Source organism: Centruroides sculpturatus, unplaced genomic scaffold, assembly GCF_000671375.1.
Source record: "Centruroides sculpturatus isolate CEXI.00-Female unplaced genomic scaffold, Cexi_2.0 scaffold1179, whole genome shotgun sequence".
Taxonomy (NCBI): Eukaryota; Metazoa; Arthropoda; class Arachnida; order Scorpiones; family Buthidae; genus Centruroides; species Centruroides sculpturatus.
Genome location: NW_019385506.1, coordinates 146,058 through 169,774, shown reverse-complemented (window position 1 = coordinate 169,774; position 23,717 = coordinate 146,058). Strand labels below are relative to the sequence as shown.

General features: G+C 27.3%; 1 protein-coding gene across 1 annotated transcript in view; it reads right to left on the bottom strand.

The window, feature by feature from the left end:
• LOC111639641 (rho guanine nucleotide exchange factor 7-like) overlaps positions 1–23,717 on the bottom strand; it is a 53,597-nt gene that overhangs the window by 6,690 nt on the left and 23,190 nt on the right. Inside the window, exons 10-12 of the mRNA XM_023385541.1 lie at positions 19,962–20,176; positions 18,711–18,891; positions 15,223–15,318 (exon numbers count right to left, since the gene is read on the bottom strand). Of these exons, the coding sequence (XP_023241309.1) occupies positions 15,223–15,318; positions 18,711–18,891; positions 19,962–20,176 (492 nt within the window). The remainder of the gene's footprint in view (positions 1–15,222; positions 15,319–18,710; positions 18,892–19,961; positions 20,177–23,717) is intronic.

Here is a 23,717-nt window from a genome sequence, read left to right as displayed (position 1 = left end):
GATAGTTCCATTGGTCTTCAAACGTAGTCTTACTCTCCGTTGTATGTATTGCTACAGCACTAGGAAGTAACAAGCATGATTCTTGTATTGCTTCTTCAATGGGAGGTTGTGCTGGAATCACATCACCATCTCTTGTGACTATTTCACATTTATCTTTCTTCAATATCACTTTCACTCCTGCTTGGCCAATCCAATCTATTCCTAAAGTCAAAGGAACTGGGTTGTTCTCGAACACGGCTGTTTTCACTGTGGTGACTTGGCCTTGCAACCGAATAGGTAGATCAACAAATCCAATTGGTTTCACCTTTGTCATGCCAATACCAGTAAATTCAGTGGTGTCGTCATCTAACATCCTTATACCATCAGGTAACTGATCCCGACGAATTATTGTACGACATGAACCTGTATCAACAAGGGCTCTTATCTTTCCTATCATTGACACTTCAACATTAATATATGGGCTATGAACTTTAGAAGCGTTAGCATTGATGTTTAAAGCATTGTTCTTTTGTTTCTGTTTCTTGCTGTCTTTAATCTCTTTTGAGCCTCCTCTTTCAGCTTTATATTCATTGGTCTGTGCAATATTTTCATTTGGACATGTCTTGGCTAGATGTCCTAACTGTTGACATTTGTAACATCGGGTCATTTGTAAAGGCATCTGAGCATTCCACTTGGGGTCTCTTCTTATCGACTTCTCGTCTGTATGTTTAATAAAATCAACTGCAATAGCCGGATCCTTTAATCGAGCATTCGTATTATTTGAGAACTTATGAGGTTGTTGAACTTGAGTCTTCATATGCATCCTGGCCTCAGTCTCTTGCTCATCTATCTTGCGTGCTATACGCTGTAGTTCTGCAATATTGTGCACATCATGAGTAGCAATAGTAACTGTGTGTTGTTTATTTTTTATTCCATCCAGCAAATAATCAATTTCGTCAGCTTCAGTAACATTTACAGGACAGTTAGTACGCAACAAACACAGCTTAGCATAGAAATAATCTGTGAGACTCTCATCTTGTCTTTGTTCTCTTTCTTTCACTCTGTCACACCACATTCTCAACGTCAGTCTTTTACCAAATTCGCTTTTTAAGCTTGTCTTCCATTCAGTCCAATTGTTAAGCTGGTAACCAATTGCTTTATGCCAGTTTTTCGCTGCTCCTCTCAGTTTGCTGATGGCTAGCGGAAGAACTTGGGTCTCAGCTAGTCTCTGTTGATTTCGAGTCAATTCAATATAATTCAACCATTCGTCAGCACTCTCTGTAGTAGTACCACCAAATTCAGGAAGAGAACTCGTCAAATCAGGTACAGTTTGGACTTCAATAACTGTTTTTTTAAGTTTCACACTGCCTGTTGCTGGTTATCTATTAATAATATTACTTTTTCCATTAGCGTTTGCATCATATTCATAGGATATGGATTTACAGCTTGATCTTCGGAAGGAGATTCGTTAAAGACTTGTTTTTCTTTTGCCTTGCTAGTTTCGCTAACATTCTCTTTTTCACTTAACATTGCGCTAGTTAGTCGTTCTATTAGTTCAGATTTTTTACCAACTCGTTATAATTGCCTTTTCTCCAATTCCTCTTTCAAATATTCAATGGTCCTTTCTTCTAAATCATGTTTATTTTCTTCAACTGTAGACATATTAGCTTCTAACCGAATCACGATTGTCAACTTAAATTCTTTACTTTTTTCTAATATCGACGCTAAATCTTTAAGCTATTGCTTCCTAGAGTTAGCTCTTAAGCTTTTCTATAACTTTGATTCGGTTACGACTAAAATTTTACACTTTTAACTTCAATCTTAAACTTCAAGACTTCCTACCTTCGTCTGTGCGCCTTACTTGTTTTGGCTCGTTTCTTGTAGACGTGGTTGGTAGCAGCACATCAGCTAATGTTGTCAACTGCGCCAATTCTTGTACGACTCGTGCTTATGAAGTGTACAATTGTTTCAAATAAGTCAAAGGCAATGGTAAAATCTACTGAACCAACTTTAATTATAACAATTAACTATGTACAATGAGTTGGCAGCCATCTTTCTACTTCGTCTTGTAAAAAACAACTAGTGCCCCCTGCTTTTTTTCTTCTCGCCTCCTCGCGGGATTTTTCTATAAAAACTTTTTACATCTCGGCTACGACTGCTTTTAAACAAAGCAATACATTTTTCTATAAAAACTTTTTCATTGTTTTTAGAGCAAAGCTTCCACAACACCAAGTAGCTGAACGGGATTTTGCATAGGTATAATCATCATAATCAGGGTCTGCAGACCCCCGTCCCCGACCTTGTAATGCCATCAAGTGGCGAATATCCACTGGTCATCCAATCATAAGGAGCATGGAATAAAGAGAGAGAGAGAGATCAAGAGATCACACAGTGAAAATTATTTACTAAATTAATAAAATCAGTATAATAAATTAATCCTAAATAAAAAAAGGTTTTAAACTCAGTCAGTTTTGTAAGAAAAAATTTTTTTCTCAATCTATGTAAAATGAATTGGAAAGATTAATTTAGAATGAGTATAATCAAATACTTTGTTTTAGTGTGATTTAACTTTTTCTTTTTTTTTTTTTTTCATTACAGAATGAAATATCAACAAGAATTTATTTTCTAGAATGAGAATAAAATAATATTTCTCACAAAATACATTTTATCTATTTTTATATTAATGAAAATTTTCTGTATATTTAATATACAGAAATAATATAATGTTTTCAGCAATCTTTTACTATTAGATATGAAATAGTAGTCCACATTACCAAATAAATAATATAGTAATTTTAATGTATGCTTTAATATAAATAAGCATTCACTATAGAATAAATTAAAATACTATTTGAAAAATGTTAAAATGCTTTTCTGTTATAATTACAGATTCACACACACTTTTTTGATTTTTTATTCAATCAACGCAAAATTTTCTGAGTGCATTTCAGCCTGTTCAAAAGTCCTCCTCAGCTGGGTAACTTGTATATATATTCAACATTATGGTGTTTTATAGATGTTTATTTATAACACCATAATGTTGAATGTATACATAAGTTACCCGTCTGAGGAGGGCTTTTGCACAGGCTGAAATGCACTCAGAAAATTTTGCGTTGATTGAATAAAAAATCAAAAAAGTGTGTGTGAATCTGTAATTATAGCAGAAAAGCCAATGACGTTTGTAATTATTTAGTGCAAATTAATTGATAATACAGATCAGAAGCTTATATTGAATCATACTATTGTTCATTATTTTCAACACACTAAAATCATTTATTTTGTTACATGAAAGAAAAGAGTTTAATGTCTGTTCTAATTAATTTATCATATATACGTCACTAATTAGCCAAAATTCATTATCACAGAAAAACTGAAAATGTAACAAAAAAGTTATGACAAAAAAAATCTATTAAAAAAACTTATTAATTTTTTCTAAACAGCAAATCAAAATCTCATTGTTTTATGACAGTGTCAAGTGGTTGAGAATTCTTGTGCAATTTGCTGGAAAGAATTGTATTTCCACATTGTTCAGACTGATTGTCTATGGCAAAGTACTGTACATTATCAATTAATAGCAGGTCACTATGATTTTCTACCTTCATANAAATAAAAATATTTATAAGTTAATGTAACACCTTATATATAATTTTAAAAAATGATGATAATGGTTCAACTATTTTTATAAATTCTTATTTTTTAATGAGTCTTAAGATATATATAGAATAAATCTAAATAATTACATTTACTCAATTTCTTGCTGAGTTAATTTATTTATAAAATAAATTAAATTTAGGAGATATTTGTAATTACTATTTTTTTAGTTATATGAATATTTTTTACACCAAAATACATATTATTTAATATCTATTATAATAAATTTACATATCCAAAGACATTTTTGATTTAAATTAATCACAAGTTAATATTGTCAAAAATATATCCAATATCTACATTTAGCATAAATGTTAGATAAATATTTAGTATGTAAAATAATTTGCAAGTTGTTTTCACTTTTAGATCAGAGAAAAACAAATAAAAATTTTTAAAATTTTTCTACTTTTATAAGTAATTAATAGGTTTTTATTTTATAAAACAATAATTTTAATTTCCTTTCAAAATCTTTTGAATCTAATCTTTTTGTTTTATTTAAAATTTCTTCTTGCTTAATTAAAGATTAAAACTATAATGTACTGTACATTATTACAGTAATCCTGTGACATATAAAAAGATGTTTTAAAGGATATCCTTCATTTTTCTTATTTTCTACGCACAATCATAATTGTCTTATACTTTCTAACAATGTTTTAAAAGTTTTTAAATACATTCTGAATATAATTAAATTACATACATACTTTTCAAAGTAATGTGAATTATTCTGATCATGGATAGAGTTTACAAGATAATGAAACAAAAAATAATCAAAACATAATATTTGACCATTGTATCAACAAAAATTACATTAAATAAACTATCTATCACTTTGCATTTGACCTATTCCTGTTGTTTATAATAGTTAAAATTAAATATTAAACAATCAAGCATTTAAAATGTTTTGTTTCTAAATTGTATTATATTTCACTTACAAAACAAAAATAGAATAAATATGTTACTTTTAAATTAATTCTTTGCATTAAAGATTTTTGATTTTATACAAAATGCATATCTCATTAGCATAAAATTATAAAATTTTACAACAAATAGAAACTAATAATGCTAATATTTCTGAAATAGTGTTTCTTTAAAAATTAAAATAAATATTAAAAAAACTTATTCATTTTTTCTAAACAGCAAATCAAAGTTCACATATAAGGATGTTAAAATAATACATAAATAAAACTAGAGAGCAATTTTATATAAAGTAACTTTTAAGTATTACAATTTTTATTTTATAATTTCTAAACTAAACATAAAGGCTATTATTTTAGAAGCATAATCAATACAGATTTAAAACAATACAAATATTTTTGAAATATGTTTAGTTTCTATTCTCAAATAATTGACATTTCAAATGTTCTTAAAAAGCAAAAAAAACCACATACACAATTATAGTAATTAAATCAAACTAAACATGTTATATTATTATTACACATTAATGTACTGTACATTACAAATATCTAAAACAGAAAGAACAAAATCTCCAATAATATATGGAAAATTTTGAATCCAAACTCAAATTGTAAAAACTTTCAAGCCTTTCTGGTTCATCTTCAGATTTTTTAATTACATTAAATATTAGCATGCTGAGTTTAAATACTTAAAAGAAAACTATACTTTCTTGTAGTGAACCTTTTAATAGTATATTAATCAATTTTCATTTATCTAGCCTAACCTAACCTTTCATCAGATATCTGGGAAGAATAGCAGTAAACACTTTCTTATAACTCATTTTACATTTTCCCAACTATAAAAATAATCTCATTCCAATCTAACTTAGGACAACATTCAAGGAAAGAACTTACAAAAAAGAAAATTCCTTTTTTGTAGATTTTATAGTAACAAGCAGAAAAAACACTAAAAAAGCACACTTTTTTACATTTTGTCGTTCCTACAGAATAAGAAGGACAAAGTTATTTATTAAAGTTCACCTCTACTTGGAAGCAATCCTCTGGTAGCTTGTGCTTCCAAACAGAGGTGAACTCTACTTTACTGCTAGTTTTCCAAGAAAATTTAGAATTATTAAAATTAATAGTCAGANAGATTTATATTTTTGTAATCAATTTTTCTAGAATTATTTAATGTAATATTATTTGAAAAATTATTCAATAATATAAATTCATAAATTAGTATCTATACAAAAAAATCTGATGTTTCAACTTGAAAATTATGAAGACCATTGAATAGTCATTACAAAGGATCAATATATTGATTTTAAGAGCTCAAGCAATCAATATATTAATAAAACTTAGTGATTAAACGGTTTTAACAGATTTTAGCAAACTAACGAACTGCAGTATGACAATATTGACCTTCCTTTTTTGGGGTATTTGTCTGTTAATCAATAATGATAATTCTGTTCAGAAATTACAAAAAGGATATAATTTAATTCCATTTAATCTCTCCAACAAGAAAAAATATTCCCTTTAAAAAATTCTTTATTAATCAACATGTTTGATCTCTGAAAAATTAGATGTGTTACATTTCACATTTCTAATTATTATTTTTGGAAACAAGCAATTATTTATTGTGACACTGTCACAATGCCGGGCTGCAATTTTTAATGATATCTTAGTATAGTATATTTAATTTAAAATATATGCTTTCCACCTGAAATTAGTAGTGGCTTGCCCCTGTACGTCATATTTTAGAGTCGTGCCTGTCATCTATCTAACGTCTTTTGGGGGAAATTTTTGAATTGAAATAACACGACTTCCGGTTTGCATTGGAAGTTTGTATATAGTTAATTGGGGCCTCCTGCCCCTAAATTTTCCATATCTGGTCTCGTCTTCCGTTTATCTAACTCCGTTCTCGAGATTAAGGAAAGACGGACGGACGGATGACGGTGGGAATTTATAGGTCTAAAATTTTTTCAAATTGCAGCCCAATAAAGAACAATTGCTTTTTGTAAAATTTTACATTTAAGATGTGATAAATTCAGTTTGTGAAAAGCTTTCACTTGAAACAGTTTTTGCTTGAGAGTTTTCTTTTCTTATGAAAGTATTTAAATATTAAAAATTATCATTTAAAATTTAATAGGTGCAAGACTTGGTAGCTCTCCAGTCAGAAGTATTGTTCAGTGTTTAGCTAGAAAAGAAGGAACTGATGAATTTTTTACTCTCAAAGTAATGTTATTCATTTTCATTTCATTTAATTTTATTACATTATTATAAATATTTTAATTAATATGAAAGTGTTTTTTAATTGAACAATATTTAATTCAAAGTTAATGTGAAGTTGGAATTTAAAATTAGAAATTAAGAAATGGTTTGTGACGTTCGACACGATGTCGTGTTGCATTTCGTGTGCAATTTGCTTCGACATTTNATTCAGTTTTTCTTTTCCAGTTATTGCTAATTATCAGAATTTATGGCTTCTATTATACTTATAAAATTCAAGCTTACACCATTCTTTAATTTTTAAAGAGTTACATCGTTTAGAAAAAATACCAACTTGCGATTATTAAAAAATAAAATAATGTTTAACTTATAGTATTTTTTTAAATCATTTGAATAACTTTATTGAGGTTTTTTTGGTTATAAATCAAATTACAAGATAGATTAGTGATGATCCGTCCAATTATAAATAACTTTTATAATAATTTTAATTAAATTAATTTTAAATAATGCAATATTAAAAATAAAAATATACTGTAATACAAATTTATATGTAGAAAAAATAAGTAAAATGTTATTAAACAATGATGTAATAAAAATAGTTTTAAGCAAATAATGTTTTTATGAAGCATTTTCCCAATTAAAAAATTATTTAACCAGGTCCTTTCTTATATAATCTTGTATACAAAAGGTAATTGAAAACAATTAATTATTATGGAAGATAATATATTAATTGTTACAGAAAACTTAAGTTAAAACTTTGTAAGTTAAACTGAACTAAAAACTCTAAGAATATTAAAAATTACAAAATAATATATTTCAATGTACTGTACTTCATTTACATTTCATCATTAATTTTATCTTATTTGTTAAAAGAATATTTAAAGAAACAGTAAAAATGTTTTTTGTAATATAATTTGATTTATTTTATAACAGTTACAATTATATAAATCAAAATGAAAATATTGTAGAGTTTTAGCTTTTGAAAGTAATTTAATTATTATTCCAAGACAAAATTTATAATAATGTTAGTATAGATAATGTATAATTTATAATATGTAAGAATAGTTGTAATTTATATTGCACAGTATTACAATTAATATTGTAAATTTACTTTCTTAAATTATCTGGACTTTTTAAAATAAAAAAAGCTATATGAATTTTAAATTAACTATATCAAAATTCATTTGCATTTTATAATCATCAAATGTTATGTAAGTATAATAATAAACAAGTACTTATAAATATTTCAAATTCATCATTTAGCAATTATTACATCATCAATTCTCAGGTTTAATTAGTTCAATTGGCAAATATTGATAGATTAAAACCATCAATGTTAGTAAAATTTGTCACATGGCAGTTAATTTTTTTCCATTTATAAAATTTGACAATATAATTTGCATGTAAATATAGTTTTAAATTATTTAATACATCAGACCACTGAGGAATAATTTTTATTCATCAGTGGCTTGATAAATTAACTCCAACTGTCAATATGAATCTAGGAAATACAAATATTTGATGGATTCATACCAATATATAAATTTATTAATTATTTTCTTTTCCCTGAAGTAAATTCTTCCAACAACGCAAAGGGTTATAAATATAATTTCTAGATGTTTATAGAATAAACTTTTTGTAAATTTGTAATCCATAAAATATGAACAACAATTAGAATTAAATTTCAGTAATTTTAGATATTTTTTCTTAATATTTAGCTCACCTTCTCATTAGTGTTCTATTTTGAAGATTCAATTTTTGAAAGTGAAAAAATTACAGCATATAATATGAAATATACCATGCTATAGTACTGTAAGTAATCCATTATATTTAATATTTTGATAACAGTATTCTGATTGAAAGAACATGATTATTATCTCTAAAATAAAGAACAGAATAATAATAAAAAAATTAAAGCAGATTAAACTGCATAAGCAAGAATAATAGAATAAAAAAATAAAATATCATGCAAAATTCAGAACATACTTGGAGTTGAAATTATAATTAAAACTTTGCTTATAACAACAGAAGAAGCTGAATGTAATTGCAACATTTACTAGCAGAAAGATTGATAATTTTTTTGATTTTATATCTTTTATTGGATAAAGATGTATAGAAAATTAAATTTATTAACCAGTTTTTGTGAAATATAATAATTAAATTATTATAGAATTAATAGAAAGTGCATTGAAAATTGAACTACAGATTTATAAACTATTCACAAACATCATTTGTCTATTTTATTAATGATATAATCTAAAAACTGAACATAACAAACTTTCTCTATTTTTTTTTTTTAATTTAAATCTTGTTAAATCTAAACTGTTTGCTATATCACAAATAAAAACTTAATAAACTTTTTTTCTATATAGAGTATTTTAATGACATTTTAAATGCTTTTACATTTTTCCTGAGATACAAAAACACTAGTAAATCATAAATAAACATCTGTATAATTAAATCTAAATAAAAATTTTAATAGAAGCTGTTGAATCAGCAATACATTGATTTTATTTCCACAAATAAATTTTTAATTTTGAAAAAATTTCTATGAAACTCTATTCTATAAAACAAACAAAGATACATTACAAATGTAACAAAATTAATGTAAACAAAACCAACATTTATTACAGAAATAATTTAATAAATAACACTTGAAATAAAACAAGTGTAAAGAAATCTTTTACATTGAATAAAATATACATTAAGGAAATTTACTACAAAAATGAATTGACAGAAGAAAATAATTTTGATTTTATGAAGTTAATAAATAATATCTAATTACATACAATATGTACACTTATAAAGGCATATATCAACATAAAATTACTTGTATAGGTAATTACACGTAATTCACAATCGGCTTTTGATATATGTATATATAATATTTAAAAATGTAAAACAAGCTATTTCTTGATTAATTTGATGCTGATTTCTTAATTATACAATGTTTAAATAAATGCTTAATTAGAAATTCATCAAAAAGTTTTAAAATTTTTTCAAAATATAGCATTTCTTATTTATCCTGAAAAATTATTCAAAAAATATTTTTCATAAAGCTTTATAATAATAAATTTTTTTAAATATATACATTTTTCTATAAAAACTTTTTCATTGTTTTTAGAGCAAAGCTTCCACAACACCAAGTAGCTGAACGGGATTTTGCATAGGTATAATCATCATAATCAGGGTCTGCAGACCCCCGTCCCCGACCTTGTAATGCCATCAAGTGGCGAATATCCACTGGTCATCCAATCATAAGGAGCATGGAATAAAGAGAGAGAGAGAGATCAAGAGATCACACAGTGAAAATTATTTACTAAATTAATAAAATCAGTATAATAAATTAATCCTAAATAAAAAAAGGTTTTAAACTCAGTCAGTTTTGTAAGAAAAAATTTTTTTCTCAATCTATGTAAAATGAATTGGAAAGATTAATTTAGAATGAGTATAATCAAATACTTTGTTTTAGTGTGATTTAACTTTTTCTTTTTTTTTTTTTTTCATTACAGAATGAAATATCAACAAGAATTTATTTTCTAGAATGAGAATAAAATAATATTTCTCACAAAATACATTTTATCTATTTTTATATTAATGAAAATTTTCTGTATATTTAATATACAGAAATAATATAATGTTTTCAGCAATCTTTTACTATTAGATATGAAATAGTAGTCCACATTACCAAATAAATAATATAGTAATTTTAATGTATGCTTTAATATAAATAAGCATTCACTATAGAATAAATTAAAATACTATTTGAAAAATGTTAAAATGCTTTTCTGTTATAATTACAGATTCACACACACTTTTTTGATTTTTTATTCAATCAACGCAAAATTTTCTGAGTGCATTTCAGCCTGTTCAAAAGTCCTCCTCAGCTGGGTAACTTGTATATATATTCAACATTATGGTGTTTTATAGATGTTTATTTATAACACCATAATGTTGAATGTATACATAAGTTACCCGTCTGAGGAGGGCTTTTGCACAGGCTGAAATGCACTCAGAAAATTTTGCGTTGATTGAATAAAAAATCAAAAAAGTGTGTGTGAATCTGTAATTATAGCAGAAAAGCCAATGACGTTTGTAATTATTTAGTGCAAATTAATTGATAATACAGATCAGAAGCTTATATTGAATCATACTATTGTTCATTATTTTCAACACACTAAAATCATTTATTTTGTTACATGAAAGAAAAGAGTTTAATGTCTGTTCTAATTAATTTATCATATATACGTCACTAATTAGCCAAAATTCATTATCACAGAAAAACTGAAAATGTAACAAAAAAGTTATGACAAAAAAAATCTATTAAAAAAACTTATTCATTTTTTCTAAACAGCAAATCAAAGTTCACATATAAGGATGTTAAAATAATACATAAATAAAACTAGAGAGCAATTTTATATAAAGTAACTTTTAAGTATTACAATTTTTATTTTATAATTTCTAAACTAAACATAAAGGCTATTATTTTAGAAGCATAATCAATACAGATTTAAAACAATACAAATATTTTTGAAATATGTTTAGTTTCTATTCTCAAATAATTGACATTTCAAATGTTCTTAAAAAGCAAAAAAAACCACATACACAATTATAGTAATTAAATCAAACTAAACATGTTATATTATTATTACACATTAATGTACTGTACATTACAAATATCTAAAACAGAAAGAACAAAATCTCCAATAATATATGGAAAATTTTGAATCCAAACTCAAATTGTAAAAACTTTCAAGCCTTTCTGGTTCATCTTCAGATTTTTTAATTACATTAAATATTAGCATGCTGAGTTTAAATACTTAAAAGAAAACTATACTTTCTTGTAGTGAACCTTTTAATAGTATATTAATCAATTTTCATTTATCTAGCCTAACCTAACCTTTCATCAGATATCTGGGAAGAATAGCAGTAAACACTTTCTTATAACTCATTTTACATTTTCCCAACTATAAAAATAATCTCATTCCAATCTAACTTAGGACAACATTCAAGGAAAGAACTTACAAAAAAGAAAATTCCTTTTTTGTAGATTTTATAGTAACAAGCAGAAAAAACACTAAAAAAGCACACTTTTTTACATTTTGTCGTTCCTACAGAATAAGAAGGACAAAGTTATTTATTAAAGTTCACCTCTACTTGGAAGCAATCCTCTGGTAGCTTGTGCTTCCAAACAGAGGTGAACTCTACTTTACTGCTAGTTTTCCAAGAAAATTTAGAATTATTAAAATTAATAGTCAGAAATATTTTAAAATTTATTAAATTATGTATACAGGAGTCTGCAGACTTCAATAGATGATTATATATTTATTGTGTAATAAAAGTTACAATAAACACTGCTTTAGAAGTTAAATCTATTTAATTACAAGTTTTAGAAAAAATCTTTTTTTTTTTATATTACAAGTTGAATAATCATCTTTTTAACTTTTTCCAAGAGAAACAAAGTTTAACATGAAAATAATCATTTGTTAATATTTTCATTTGATATACTTATAATAAATTAATAATTTGTTTTGATGTAAATACAAATATTTCATGTATTTATTATTATATAAAATGCAATATATTGAACTAAAAGATTACTATATATTAAATAACCAAATAAATTTTCATTTTCTAATAATTACAGAAAAATAAAGTTAAATAATATAATTAATAATGTAATTGTAACTTTGATATTTTACAGAAAAGTTTATTACATATCCTTTTTAGAACAGATTGTATTCATATTGTGATTTAATTCCAACTCTCTGGAACAGATATTTTCATACTGCATTTTTCAAATAAACTGCTGTTTTGTCAAATAAAGACATTATATATATACTAAATATCATAATTATCCTTTAATCATTACATTTTGGATTCTGAAATAAAAAAATAACCAGTTGCATTTTCTTATTACTAACTGTACTACGAGGTCTGTTCAAAAAATATGCGAACTGTTTGAATTGCGCGGCTCCAGTTGGTTCCAGGGGAATCAGCTTGGTGTTGCCAGGTTTGTACAGATCATCTGGTAATAAAGCCGTTTCCCAATAACAGATATCTTTATTTGTTGAATAGTTATGTGGTTTTTAGTGAAGTGCAAATTTTTTGTTTGTCGGATTTCAGAATGAATGGCCTGATGGAGCAACGACTTGCTGTTAAAGAGGTGATGAATCATGGGTTTATGGTTATGACATTGAATTGAAGGTCTAATCGTCCCAGTGGGTGGGTGAAACGTCCCCCAGATTCAAAAAAGCTCGCAAAGTTCAATCCAATGTCAAGGTGATGCTGACAGTTTTCTTTGATGCTAAGGGTGTTGTTCACCACAATTACCTCTCCCAAGGCTCCACAGTGAACCAGACTTACTACATTTAAGTTTTGAAACGTCTGAGGGATGCCATTCGTTGCAAAAGGCCAGAAATGTGAAGGAGTGGTGGCTGGTTTCTCCATCACAACAATGCTCCAGCCCATTTGGCTCTCATGACTTGTGAGTTTTTGGCCAAACACTCTACCACTGTTCTTCCCTATCCCCTACACACCTGACCTTGCTCCTTGTGACTTTTTCTTGTTCCCCAAACTCAAAATACCCTTGAAAGAAAGAAGATTTGAGACAATTCCCAAGATTATGGCAAATGCAACAAAGGTGCTGAAGGACATTACAAAAGTGTGCCAGGACTGTTTCAACAAGTGGAAACACCATTGGGATAAGTGTGTGCATTGGGAAGGAGAGTACTTTGAAGGAGACCCAGACATGTAACGTCTACATAAAGTACATTTTGTTTTATGATGTCAGTCCGCGTATTTTTTGAACAGACCTCGTATAATACATAAAAATGTATAGAGACATCTTAAAACGTTCAGTGGATTAAATCAGAAAATTATTGAAATTAATAATATCAAATTATGTAAAATATAATTTCCAAAATATTTTCTGCAATATTCTTAATTTGCATGATAGCTATTGAAAAGTTGTTATTACAGAATTTTTTAAACTTAATATTAGATTCATTTATTAATTTGACAATTGTCATAGCTAGACAATAGTCATGTCCACTACTTATTTATTTAAAAGAAACTTATAAAATTACAAAAAATTTCAAAAAAAAAAAACATTAATTTTCTGCAAAAATGCAGAAAATTAATGTTTATTTTCTGCATTAGTTTCACTAAATTTTACATCCATTACATTAATTTTTAATACTATAACATTACTTTAAGTAATTAAAAATTATTTATATATTATACAATTATATACATGATATAGACAAAAACATTGCATTAGGCTTTATGTTGCTTATGTGATGTATTAGCTAAATACAAGAGTATAGGTTATTGGTAGCGGGCCATATAATGATATAATCACATGCATCCTGATCCTTTTTCTCATGGAGCCAAATCCCATCTTTTGCTCCTATGAAAGTTGGCAACACACTTTAAATTACAGCTTTATAGCTTTCATAGAAGTCAAGATAGAATTTGGATCAATGAATAGGGGGTTTAGGAGAACATTTAACTTGGTAGTGGGCTATTTGATGGCATTCTACTAATTCTGTATACTCTTGTACACTTGTATTTAGCTAATAACAGATGCAATGTTTTTATCTACTTCCTGTATATTGCACTTAATATTGTTTTACCTATATAGCACTATTATTAGAATTTCATTATATATTTTAAATAATAATAATATACTCTAACAACAATCATTATAATTAATATATCCTATATGCCTAGTGCTACACCAAACCAGGATCAAGGCATACCTACAGAAAAGCTATTATTTAGTATGTATCTATGTCATGAGCTGGAACTTTAATTTTGAAGGTGTGACTTAATATCTGTTTCCAGTAGAAACAGTTTTATTAATTAAACTGTTTCTAATATGTGTGTTAGTATAGAAGCTTTCTGTGAAGTGATGTTTGTTGTATGATGCCTGTATGAGAAAGGACTATTGGAATAATAAATACATTATCCATTCTCACAGATATATTATAGACATAATTGTACCAAACATCAACAACATAACGCATGTGATGTCTGGTCTGTTATGATGTATTCTTTTGTCAGTAATTAAAGCTGTCATAGTATATCATCATTGTGAAATTTCTTTTATTTCTTAAGTGTTTTTCAATATAAGTTTTTGTTTCTTTTCAAAATTTCTGTATATTACAAATTTTTATGTATTTCTGTCTATTGACATACGTTGAAAATCCTGTAACAAAATATATCAAATTAAAAAATATAACTTTTTATGATATTGAACAATATTCTAAAATTATTATTTTACTTAGTAATATGTAAGTTTAATACATTAAAAACAATTGAAAGTGATTCTTAGTGTTATTCATTTGTTAATAAAATCTTTTTTGTAATTATTGCTCTCTACATAATTGCAATTAAAATGAATTTAAAAAAAAATTAATTAATTTTAAAATATTATATAATTCAAAAAATAATTACATAAATTTACCTGAATTCACAGTATATCTTGTTTTTGCACTTGTACAGTAAGCTTCAATAACTTGAAGAATCTTCATATCTCCTTCATAGGCTTTATCTTCAAAAACTAAACAATTTAAATGATAATATTACAAATTAATTCAACATTGTACAGTAACAATATTTATAAACTATGGAATCCAATCAACTTTAATTTAGGAATTAGCAAGAATTAAATTATAACTTTAATACACTTCCATATTCATAAATGTGAAATTTTGTACTTTATGTTTTTGTCTACAAAATTCATTCCAAAAACTTAGATCAATGTAAAAATAGTATCAATGTAACATAAGCAATCAGCTTATTAGACTGACAAACAAATAGCAAGACAAATGTTAATTACAGAAAAATTATCAGTATAGATGGCATACAAGTAACATTTGTCTTGCTATTTGTTTATCTAATAAGCTGATTGCTCATGTTACACTATCTTTTTTACATTGATGTATCTGTTCAGTAAATATTTTACATAGACAAAAAGAAAAAAAAATGATTATTTTTATTAATTTTTCAATTTATAGTTGTTGTTCAAGAATTTAATAAGTGCAAAAACACTGTTGCTGTTTACATCATAAAAATACATACTCATTTTAAAACAGAATTTAGATGAGAAGCAGATTCTATAAATTATTTTTTTTTGTTACTGGTTATATTATTTTTTACTAATTTTACAATGATTAATAGAAATGAGAGAAAATGCATATTATCATTTTTTAAAATTATTAGAAGTGAAATATTTTTTTCCGAAATGTTGGTAAAACATATTCTTTCTAATAGAAACTATTGTTGCAAGTAAAAACATTGTCATAATTTGGAATAGCTTACTTTCTTTTTCACATCTAGAAAATTCAAAAGTATTTAAAACTCTTGGACTAGTTACAGGAGTTATTATTCTGTAGAATAAGTTAACCTTAACCTTAAGAATAAGCTGTGTTTGTTGCATAAATACAAATTAACTATTATTAGCCAGTTAGCAGAATTTTTACTGCACTTGTTCTTGATAATACAAAAATTCTGTACAACTGTAAACAAGCTAAAGGAGAAAAATAGTTAAATGAAAACATGATGAATTGGAGTGTTGAAGAAAAAATATACAAAGAGTATCTAGAAAGTAAGTATTACAAATTTTGGAAAATTATTTAAACCAACAATACAAACATAACAGATATTTCTGTATGTAATCACCATAATAATTTAAATATTTGTCATATTTTGAAATGAACATGTACACGTACACTGTGCCACAGTTGAAGAATTCTTCCAGAAAGGATGTAAACCATTGCTGAACAACTTTCACCTTGTTAGTACTGTTTGATTCCTGACTGGACAAAAATCTCTTCATGTGATTTTGCACATGAAAAGATTTTTGTTCAGGCTTAAGATGGATGTTCAAAAACTAGTTATTTGTACTTATCTAGTAATGCATACTGTCAAACTCAAAACAACAATGGCTTGCAGCATTAATACCATTTCATCAGTATCATCTGCAATCAATGAAGAGTATCCACTGTGATCTTCTTTGTGCACATTAGCTCTGCTTCTAGTAAAAAGAAATATATATATATATACAGTAGAGCATCAATTTTCCGAATCAATTGGGGACTGGGGTTGTTCGTATAACTGATATTTCGGATAACCGATTTATATACGAAAAAATAGTTTAACGTGTCCGATGTTGAAATTTTTATCCGTTGCGTGTCGCTTCGCATTGAATTTTCGTCGATGTTAAGCCTAACAAAGACTATTGTATCGTTAAAAATTATTTTTTTATTTTGTACAAACAAAATAAATTTATTGAAAAATATAAAAACAATAAAAAATTATACTTCAGATGTTAATTTAGTATCAAAAACGTAAAATATTTGAGTAGCCCAAGACATAGCCAAAGATTGAAGCACCACAGCACTGGCGAAAATTTAAATTTGCTGACTGGAATTCTTTCGGATGATTGACTTTCGGAAAATCGACGCTCTACTGTATATATATACATATATATCTGGACCATTTCTTCACATTTTGAACATACAAAACTTTATCGTAAAGGAGAAATGAAATTATTAAAGTTAGTGAATTTATAGCCTGAGTATTTAAGACAATGATTTGGCTACACATTCCAAAGCAAAATATCTATACTTTAATCAATCTAAAGCAGCAGTTGCCAACCTTTCTAACCTCACAGACACTAAACTCACAATTTTGAATCGTGTTGACCACTGTTGTAAATTTTTTTTATGATCATTTTTCTTTAGATGTTTGTATCATTTAAAAGTTCCATTTTACTTTAAACAAGTGAATTTCATATTAATAATTATAATGAATTAGTGTAAAGTTTGTTGCTGCTAGTTTGAAATAAGTTTATGGATTCTTGGCTCTTTTCCACAAAGAAGGACAATGGCACTCACATTATTTATTGACAATAGTCAATTCATGTTTGGAGGTTTTTTATTCAAATCTAAAATTAATGAGTGAGAAAAAGCAACAAAGCATTTTGCATTTCTTTCGTAATACTTCACATAACCTTAAGTTCATCAATGTCCAAATGTCTAAAATTTTCTTACGGACCACCAGTTGGCAATCACTGATCTAAAGTTTAACCTTCTAGTAATGCTAACAATCCTCTCCTCAATTATACCACATCACAACCATCCTTTTATATCAGTGGATTTACATGTTCCCTGCTGGCAACAACTCTAGCAGAAAACCATTTTATTTGTTAATTGCATACTTAATACATGATTATTAGGACTATTCTTTTTGTTTGTCCCAGTTATTATTTTCTCTTCCTGCCAGAAGTTTACATCAAGAGAATAATGATGGTATCTAGCAAGACAGCTAATATATGGTAAGCTTAGTTTAGATTTCTTTTTATTATATTTTGAGTTGGAAGTGTGAAGTAGTTGCCCTGATCTGAGCAAAAAGAAATCAGGTTCCCCCTTACAATGTCAGGAATTCTTTATGGATGGCTGTCCCAGATATGTTGATTCCCTTCTCTCACCAACCAGCCATTCCTACAATATATATGATTAAAAAAGATCATTCTAGTGCCTTCAGGGCAAGAAAGTGTCAAAAAGTAAAGTTTTTGTGGAAAAAAGAATTTGAAATTTTAATCTTATATATTTTCCTGTTTACAGCATCATTTAAATAGATTTACAGATCCCATTTTAATAAAATTTTTCTGAATTAAATCCTATTATAGTTTTTAAGTTGTTTTTGTGAAAAATTTTTAAAGTTAATTATTAGCATGTTGTATTTAATTCTTCTTTCTCCAAAAGTCATTATTAAAGAATGCACATTTACATGTAATCATTCGTGTCAGGTTAATTAAAAAGTTTTCTCCCAAAACTTTAAATATAGAAATTTATCTTTGAGTTATTTAAACCCAAAATTGAATAAATTATTTCAGGTAATTGTTTAATTTGATCATTAAAATATTAAATGATGATAAAATGTTTTTACCTTTTTCTTTTCTTCTGTTACTTCCTCTTCTAAGTAAAACTTCGTTTTTAGTTACCAAAGCTGGAGAAGGTCTAACAGGAGGATGAGGTCGAAGACTCCACATTGTCCAAACTTTATTTGGAGAATGAAAAGTTGTTCTATTATTTGACTGGAAAGCATTTTTGTCATTGGATAATGTAGTCTGTAATATAAATATATCATCAATAATTTGCACAAAAAATAGTAAATTTTCTAATACAATATAAATACAGATAATTACATAGCAAAAACTGTTTTAAAAATTAAAATTAGTAATTATTTAATATTAGAGATGATTAACCAATTTTGATACACTGATATATCTGTACTGGTAATTTTACAAATGGATTCCAATATGCTGATATATCATTATCAGTTACACCTGACTAAAGAAATATAATAAATTCTGTTAATAGTAAATCACTTTCCTCTAATAAACTTCTACATTTAATGTAGGAATTACTGTTTTCTATCTGTAAAGAATTATAAAAGATAAAATACTACTTTAGTGGAAAACTTAAAATCAGTATACAAAAGTATTTTCAAGCCTCCTGACTCATCATCAAGAGATGCTAGTCATTAAACAGTACACCAAAAAGTCAAAACTAGAATTTTAAAAATCTTGCAACTCAATCATTCCAAATGCATGAGCAGAGCAATTTAGAATGATTCTGAGTTTTAAGATTTATAGAGCTCTAATTAGTCATCAGAATAACTTATCAGGAAACGCGTCTGCCATTCAATGATCCACTCCGTGAAGAAAACAAGCTTAAGCAATAGCGTCTTCGAATGGTGCACACTCTAAGTATTCCTACAATTTTTTGTTTATAGTATAGTTTATATGGATTATTCCCAAAAAATTATATGTGATTTGGAAATGTTCAAGTCAAATTAGTCTAGAATCAATTAATTTTATGGAAGAAAACCTTTTAAACAACCTTAGCCCCTAAACTGCACAAGTGCCGGGCTGTGATTGGCTCATGTATTTAAGTGACTTGTACAACACAGAATTCATATAACACGGAACATATCTACCATGTTATAGGGGAGTTTACTGTATTATTTAATCACTATGCATAATGAGCCAATAGGCTCAAATAAATGGACCTTCCATAAATTATATATATATTTTTTTTCTTCTCAATATTATCTAAAAATTGTCTAACCACAAATTTATAACATTAGTGTTTAGAAATAAATTAATATTTAACAGCTATAAAATAATGTGCTTACATGGGATGTTGATTGAGAAGATCCAGATTGGGTGTTAGATGAATAACTTGATGCAGTTCCATGATTAGGTGATGCATAAACATCTTGTCCTCCTTTAGGAGATATTTTAACACCAGGAAACTGGCTTGTTCTAATTTGTTGATGTAAGAGATTATACCATAAGACAGCACTTTCTTGATTTTGACAAATGACAACAATACGCTGAATCATACTTCCTGAGACATAAAATTTAATTTATAATGATTATTATTTTAATTTGCTATATTTAATGACAATTTTTATTAGATATTCTAATTTATGAATTAATAATAATTGTAGAAGAAATAGTACAGAGTTAAAAAAATATTTTAAGTTTGCTGAGGGTTCTATTAGGACAACTTAAAATCTCATTCCCTAAGTTACATTTATTTTTTGAATACATAAATAATAATCAGTCTATCAGCCTGAATTATTATTACTATTATTATTATTATTGTTATTAAACCAGTGGTGTACCATGGGTGTCAGCCGCCCGGGGTGGAGGAAAGTTTCAGCCCCCCTTATTCAGGTATTTCAATTTAAAAGACCAAAATTCAGTTTTGTCACAGAACAAGCAATGAAAAATTCGGTGGTAGTGCAGCGACCTGCTTAAAATAGTTTTATTGGATATTAGTGGTGTATATGAACGTACAAGAAAAAAAAAAAAAAAAAAAAAGAAGGGTCAACAGGTTTCGCAGGAATTCCTTGGATGAAAAAGTTACTAGTTAACCCAGCAAGCTGATTCCCAGACTGTCTGGACGATAGCACTATTGTAGGCGTGATGCAAGTATAGATTAGGACATTTCAAATTTTTACAAGATATTGTTATTATTTATTGTGAAATTTTGCCGCCCCTTATAAGGTAATTTTGCTGCCCCCTAAAAAGTGCCGCCCGGGGCGGCCCACCCCTGCGGTACGCCACTGTATTAAACAGTTGAATTATGCAAAATACGTTATATATTTAGGTCTCTTTCTTTTAAAAGTGTCCTGGCTAAAGCTTTAATATTACTTAATTTTCAAAAATAAAACATTTTTATCAAATGAAAAAAATGACAAAAAAATTTGAACAAAATTACAATTATAAATTATTTCTTTAAAATGCTTCAATAAATATTTTTATTCTATTTTCAAACTAGACATTTATATGAATTCTGTATTTTAATATAACATAGTTAGCATTGTGAATAAAAGATTTTAAATTATGACTCCTACAACAGTATAATTATAAATCAACAACTATCAGCTTATAATTTTTTTAATTATTAACATATCATTTTTACAGTATTTCCAATTACATGTAAATTATTTAATCATTCTTTATAAATAATATTAATTTTACCATTATTTAAATCTAGTATTAAGATTAAGTAATTTTTTCATTTAGACAAAATTCCATATTATTGACCACTGACCAAAAATACTGTTTACTATACTTATAAATTACCAAACGATCGCCTAAATATCGGGCTATAATTAAATGATTAGAATAAAGTAATTTGACATTAGAGGTAGGCACTATTCGGGCTTTGAGTTGTTGTTATTTACTATACTTACTACAAAAACAGGCTTCCCAGCAATTTTAGAGAGTGAAAAAGTAGGAAAGAGTCTGAATTAAAAAATACAGTTATCTTTCTTTAAAAGATTGTATGACATGTTTAATAACAAAGAGTCTTTTTACATGCAGGAAAATAAAAAATTTATTCCAAGTTGTTATTGTGACCTACTATTCAAATATCTTGAGTAACAAACATGAGAAAGACTACCAAATTTCAGCAGATAACCTGAAACTGGATGAAACAATTGCTGGATTTTACCCTTCATTTGATATAATTAGAATGAACATATTCTGAAAAAACTAAATACTATTAAATTACTTGAAGTAAATGGTTAAAGATATAAAAAAATTTATTCTTATTTACTTTCTTTGCAGTATTATGGTATTTTCACCGAATGATCGGCATGCTGCATATAAAGGGTGAGACCAGCATGCCAATTAAACTGTAACTAAAATATTAACAAAACTAGTTATTTATTAAACATTAAAAGAAAACATTCTTCCAAATACAATAAAATAATAACATTGTAATTTGACTGCCTTAAAATCAGGAAGAGATTTTTGTTTACAAGACAAAACAATTAAAGACTTAGTGACAGTAGTAGTAGTTAGTCAATGTGGGCTACTCTGACCATCTACCCTGACCTTAAAAATAACATCTTCCTATCAAATTTCAAATAAAGCTGATGTTAATCTGTGTGAGCTGAGATAATTTATGCCAGTTTCTTAAATTTAATATGTTCATTTTTGAGTTTTTGAATCAAATAACAATAAAATACACATAAAATTCTCTTAGAATTCAGAAAGTGCTTTTTTTATGTTGTTAAAAAGAAAACAAAATGAAGAAATTAAATATGTAATTGTAATTTTTGATGTAATGCTGACAGTTTCACAGTTCTAGAATAAAAACTGGTTTGTTTTTTTAACATGCCCTCTAGAGAGGGATCCATAACCTTACCATGCATGCCAGCATGTTGGTTTTTACCATACAGAAATATCTGATCATGGTCTCCCAGGATAGACCAGCATGCCAGTCATTACACAAAAATATGAAACAAAAATAATCAAGCATGGTTGTTTTACTTCTTTCTACTTGTTTTTATCACATATATTCTGCAATTATTGTTAGCTTTCTTCAATTGAGTTTATACTGTTTCTAACATTCCTTAAACAATTTTCTCTCCTATGTGATGGGAACTTTATGGCACTGAGAATCATAATACTTCAATCCATCTTTAGTAAATTGGATTGCAATGATTGATGCTTATGATTCTTGAGTCTATCAGGAAATTGAATTACCTTTCAAAAACCTCTAAGTTACATCTGCATTGCCACAGAACAGAACAAGAAGCCCTTTGATCAAACACTAATTCTGGATACTTATCATGACCAAGAGATGACTTTATTGAAAACATTTGCATAATAATGATCTATTCTTGGTCCTGTGGATACACAATCATCATCTGTTACTGTAAACCATTTCTAATCAATATCTTCACACTGAAAAACTCTCTATTTGTCAGTACTAGAAGAAGAGACTGCTGAAATCAGAGGCATGAAATGTGCAAACATTGTACATATTGTGAGACTCAGCACTACATAATCTGTTTACTTACTTAACATAACTTCCTAACAATACCCTTTTGTCAGATAACTGTCAACTTTCACATCTGGGAGCTAATCATTTGGTGAGTTCTCAGCAGCAAAAGTGACGCTTTCTCATAACCTTCTGACCTATTGTCTTAAGTTCATTGGTTGAAGATAACAAGAAACTGAAAAATTAAGGCAGTCATTGTCCATTCTCCGAGGAATAATATCATCCCGAAATTCCTCTAACAATTAACTGTGTCAATGCCCATCAGGATATCACCTACTCACCTTGGATATTGCAGAACATTGTGCCATAAAGACAACTTCTTGGATAAACTTTCTCAATGATCAAAAAGAAACAATCACCACTTTAACGACATCCAATTCAACCCTCGTGGGCATTCTCTACTCCAGGTATTTATCAACTCGCGAACCACCGTAAACTCTCTCTCTCAAAAACCACGGATTGCTAATTTAACTCCATCTATTATACTCACTATCAACAAATTGTATGTCATGTGTTGCCTATCATTTCCAATTAAACAATTGTTATGTTAACCTAGTCTCTGCATGAGTCACTTCCGGCGTGCTGT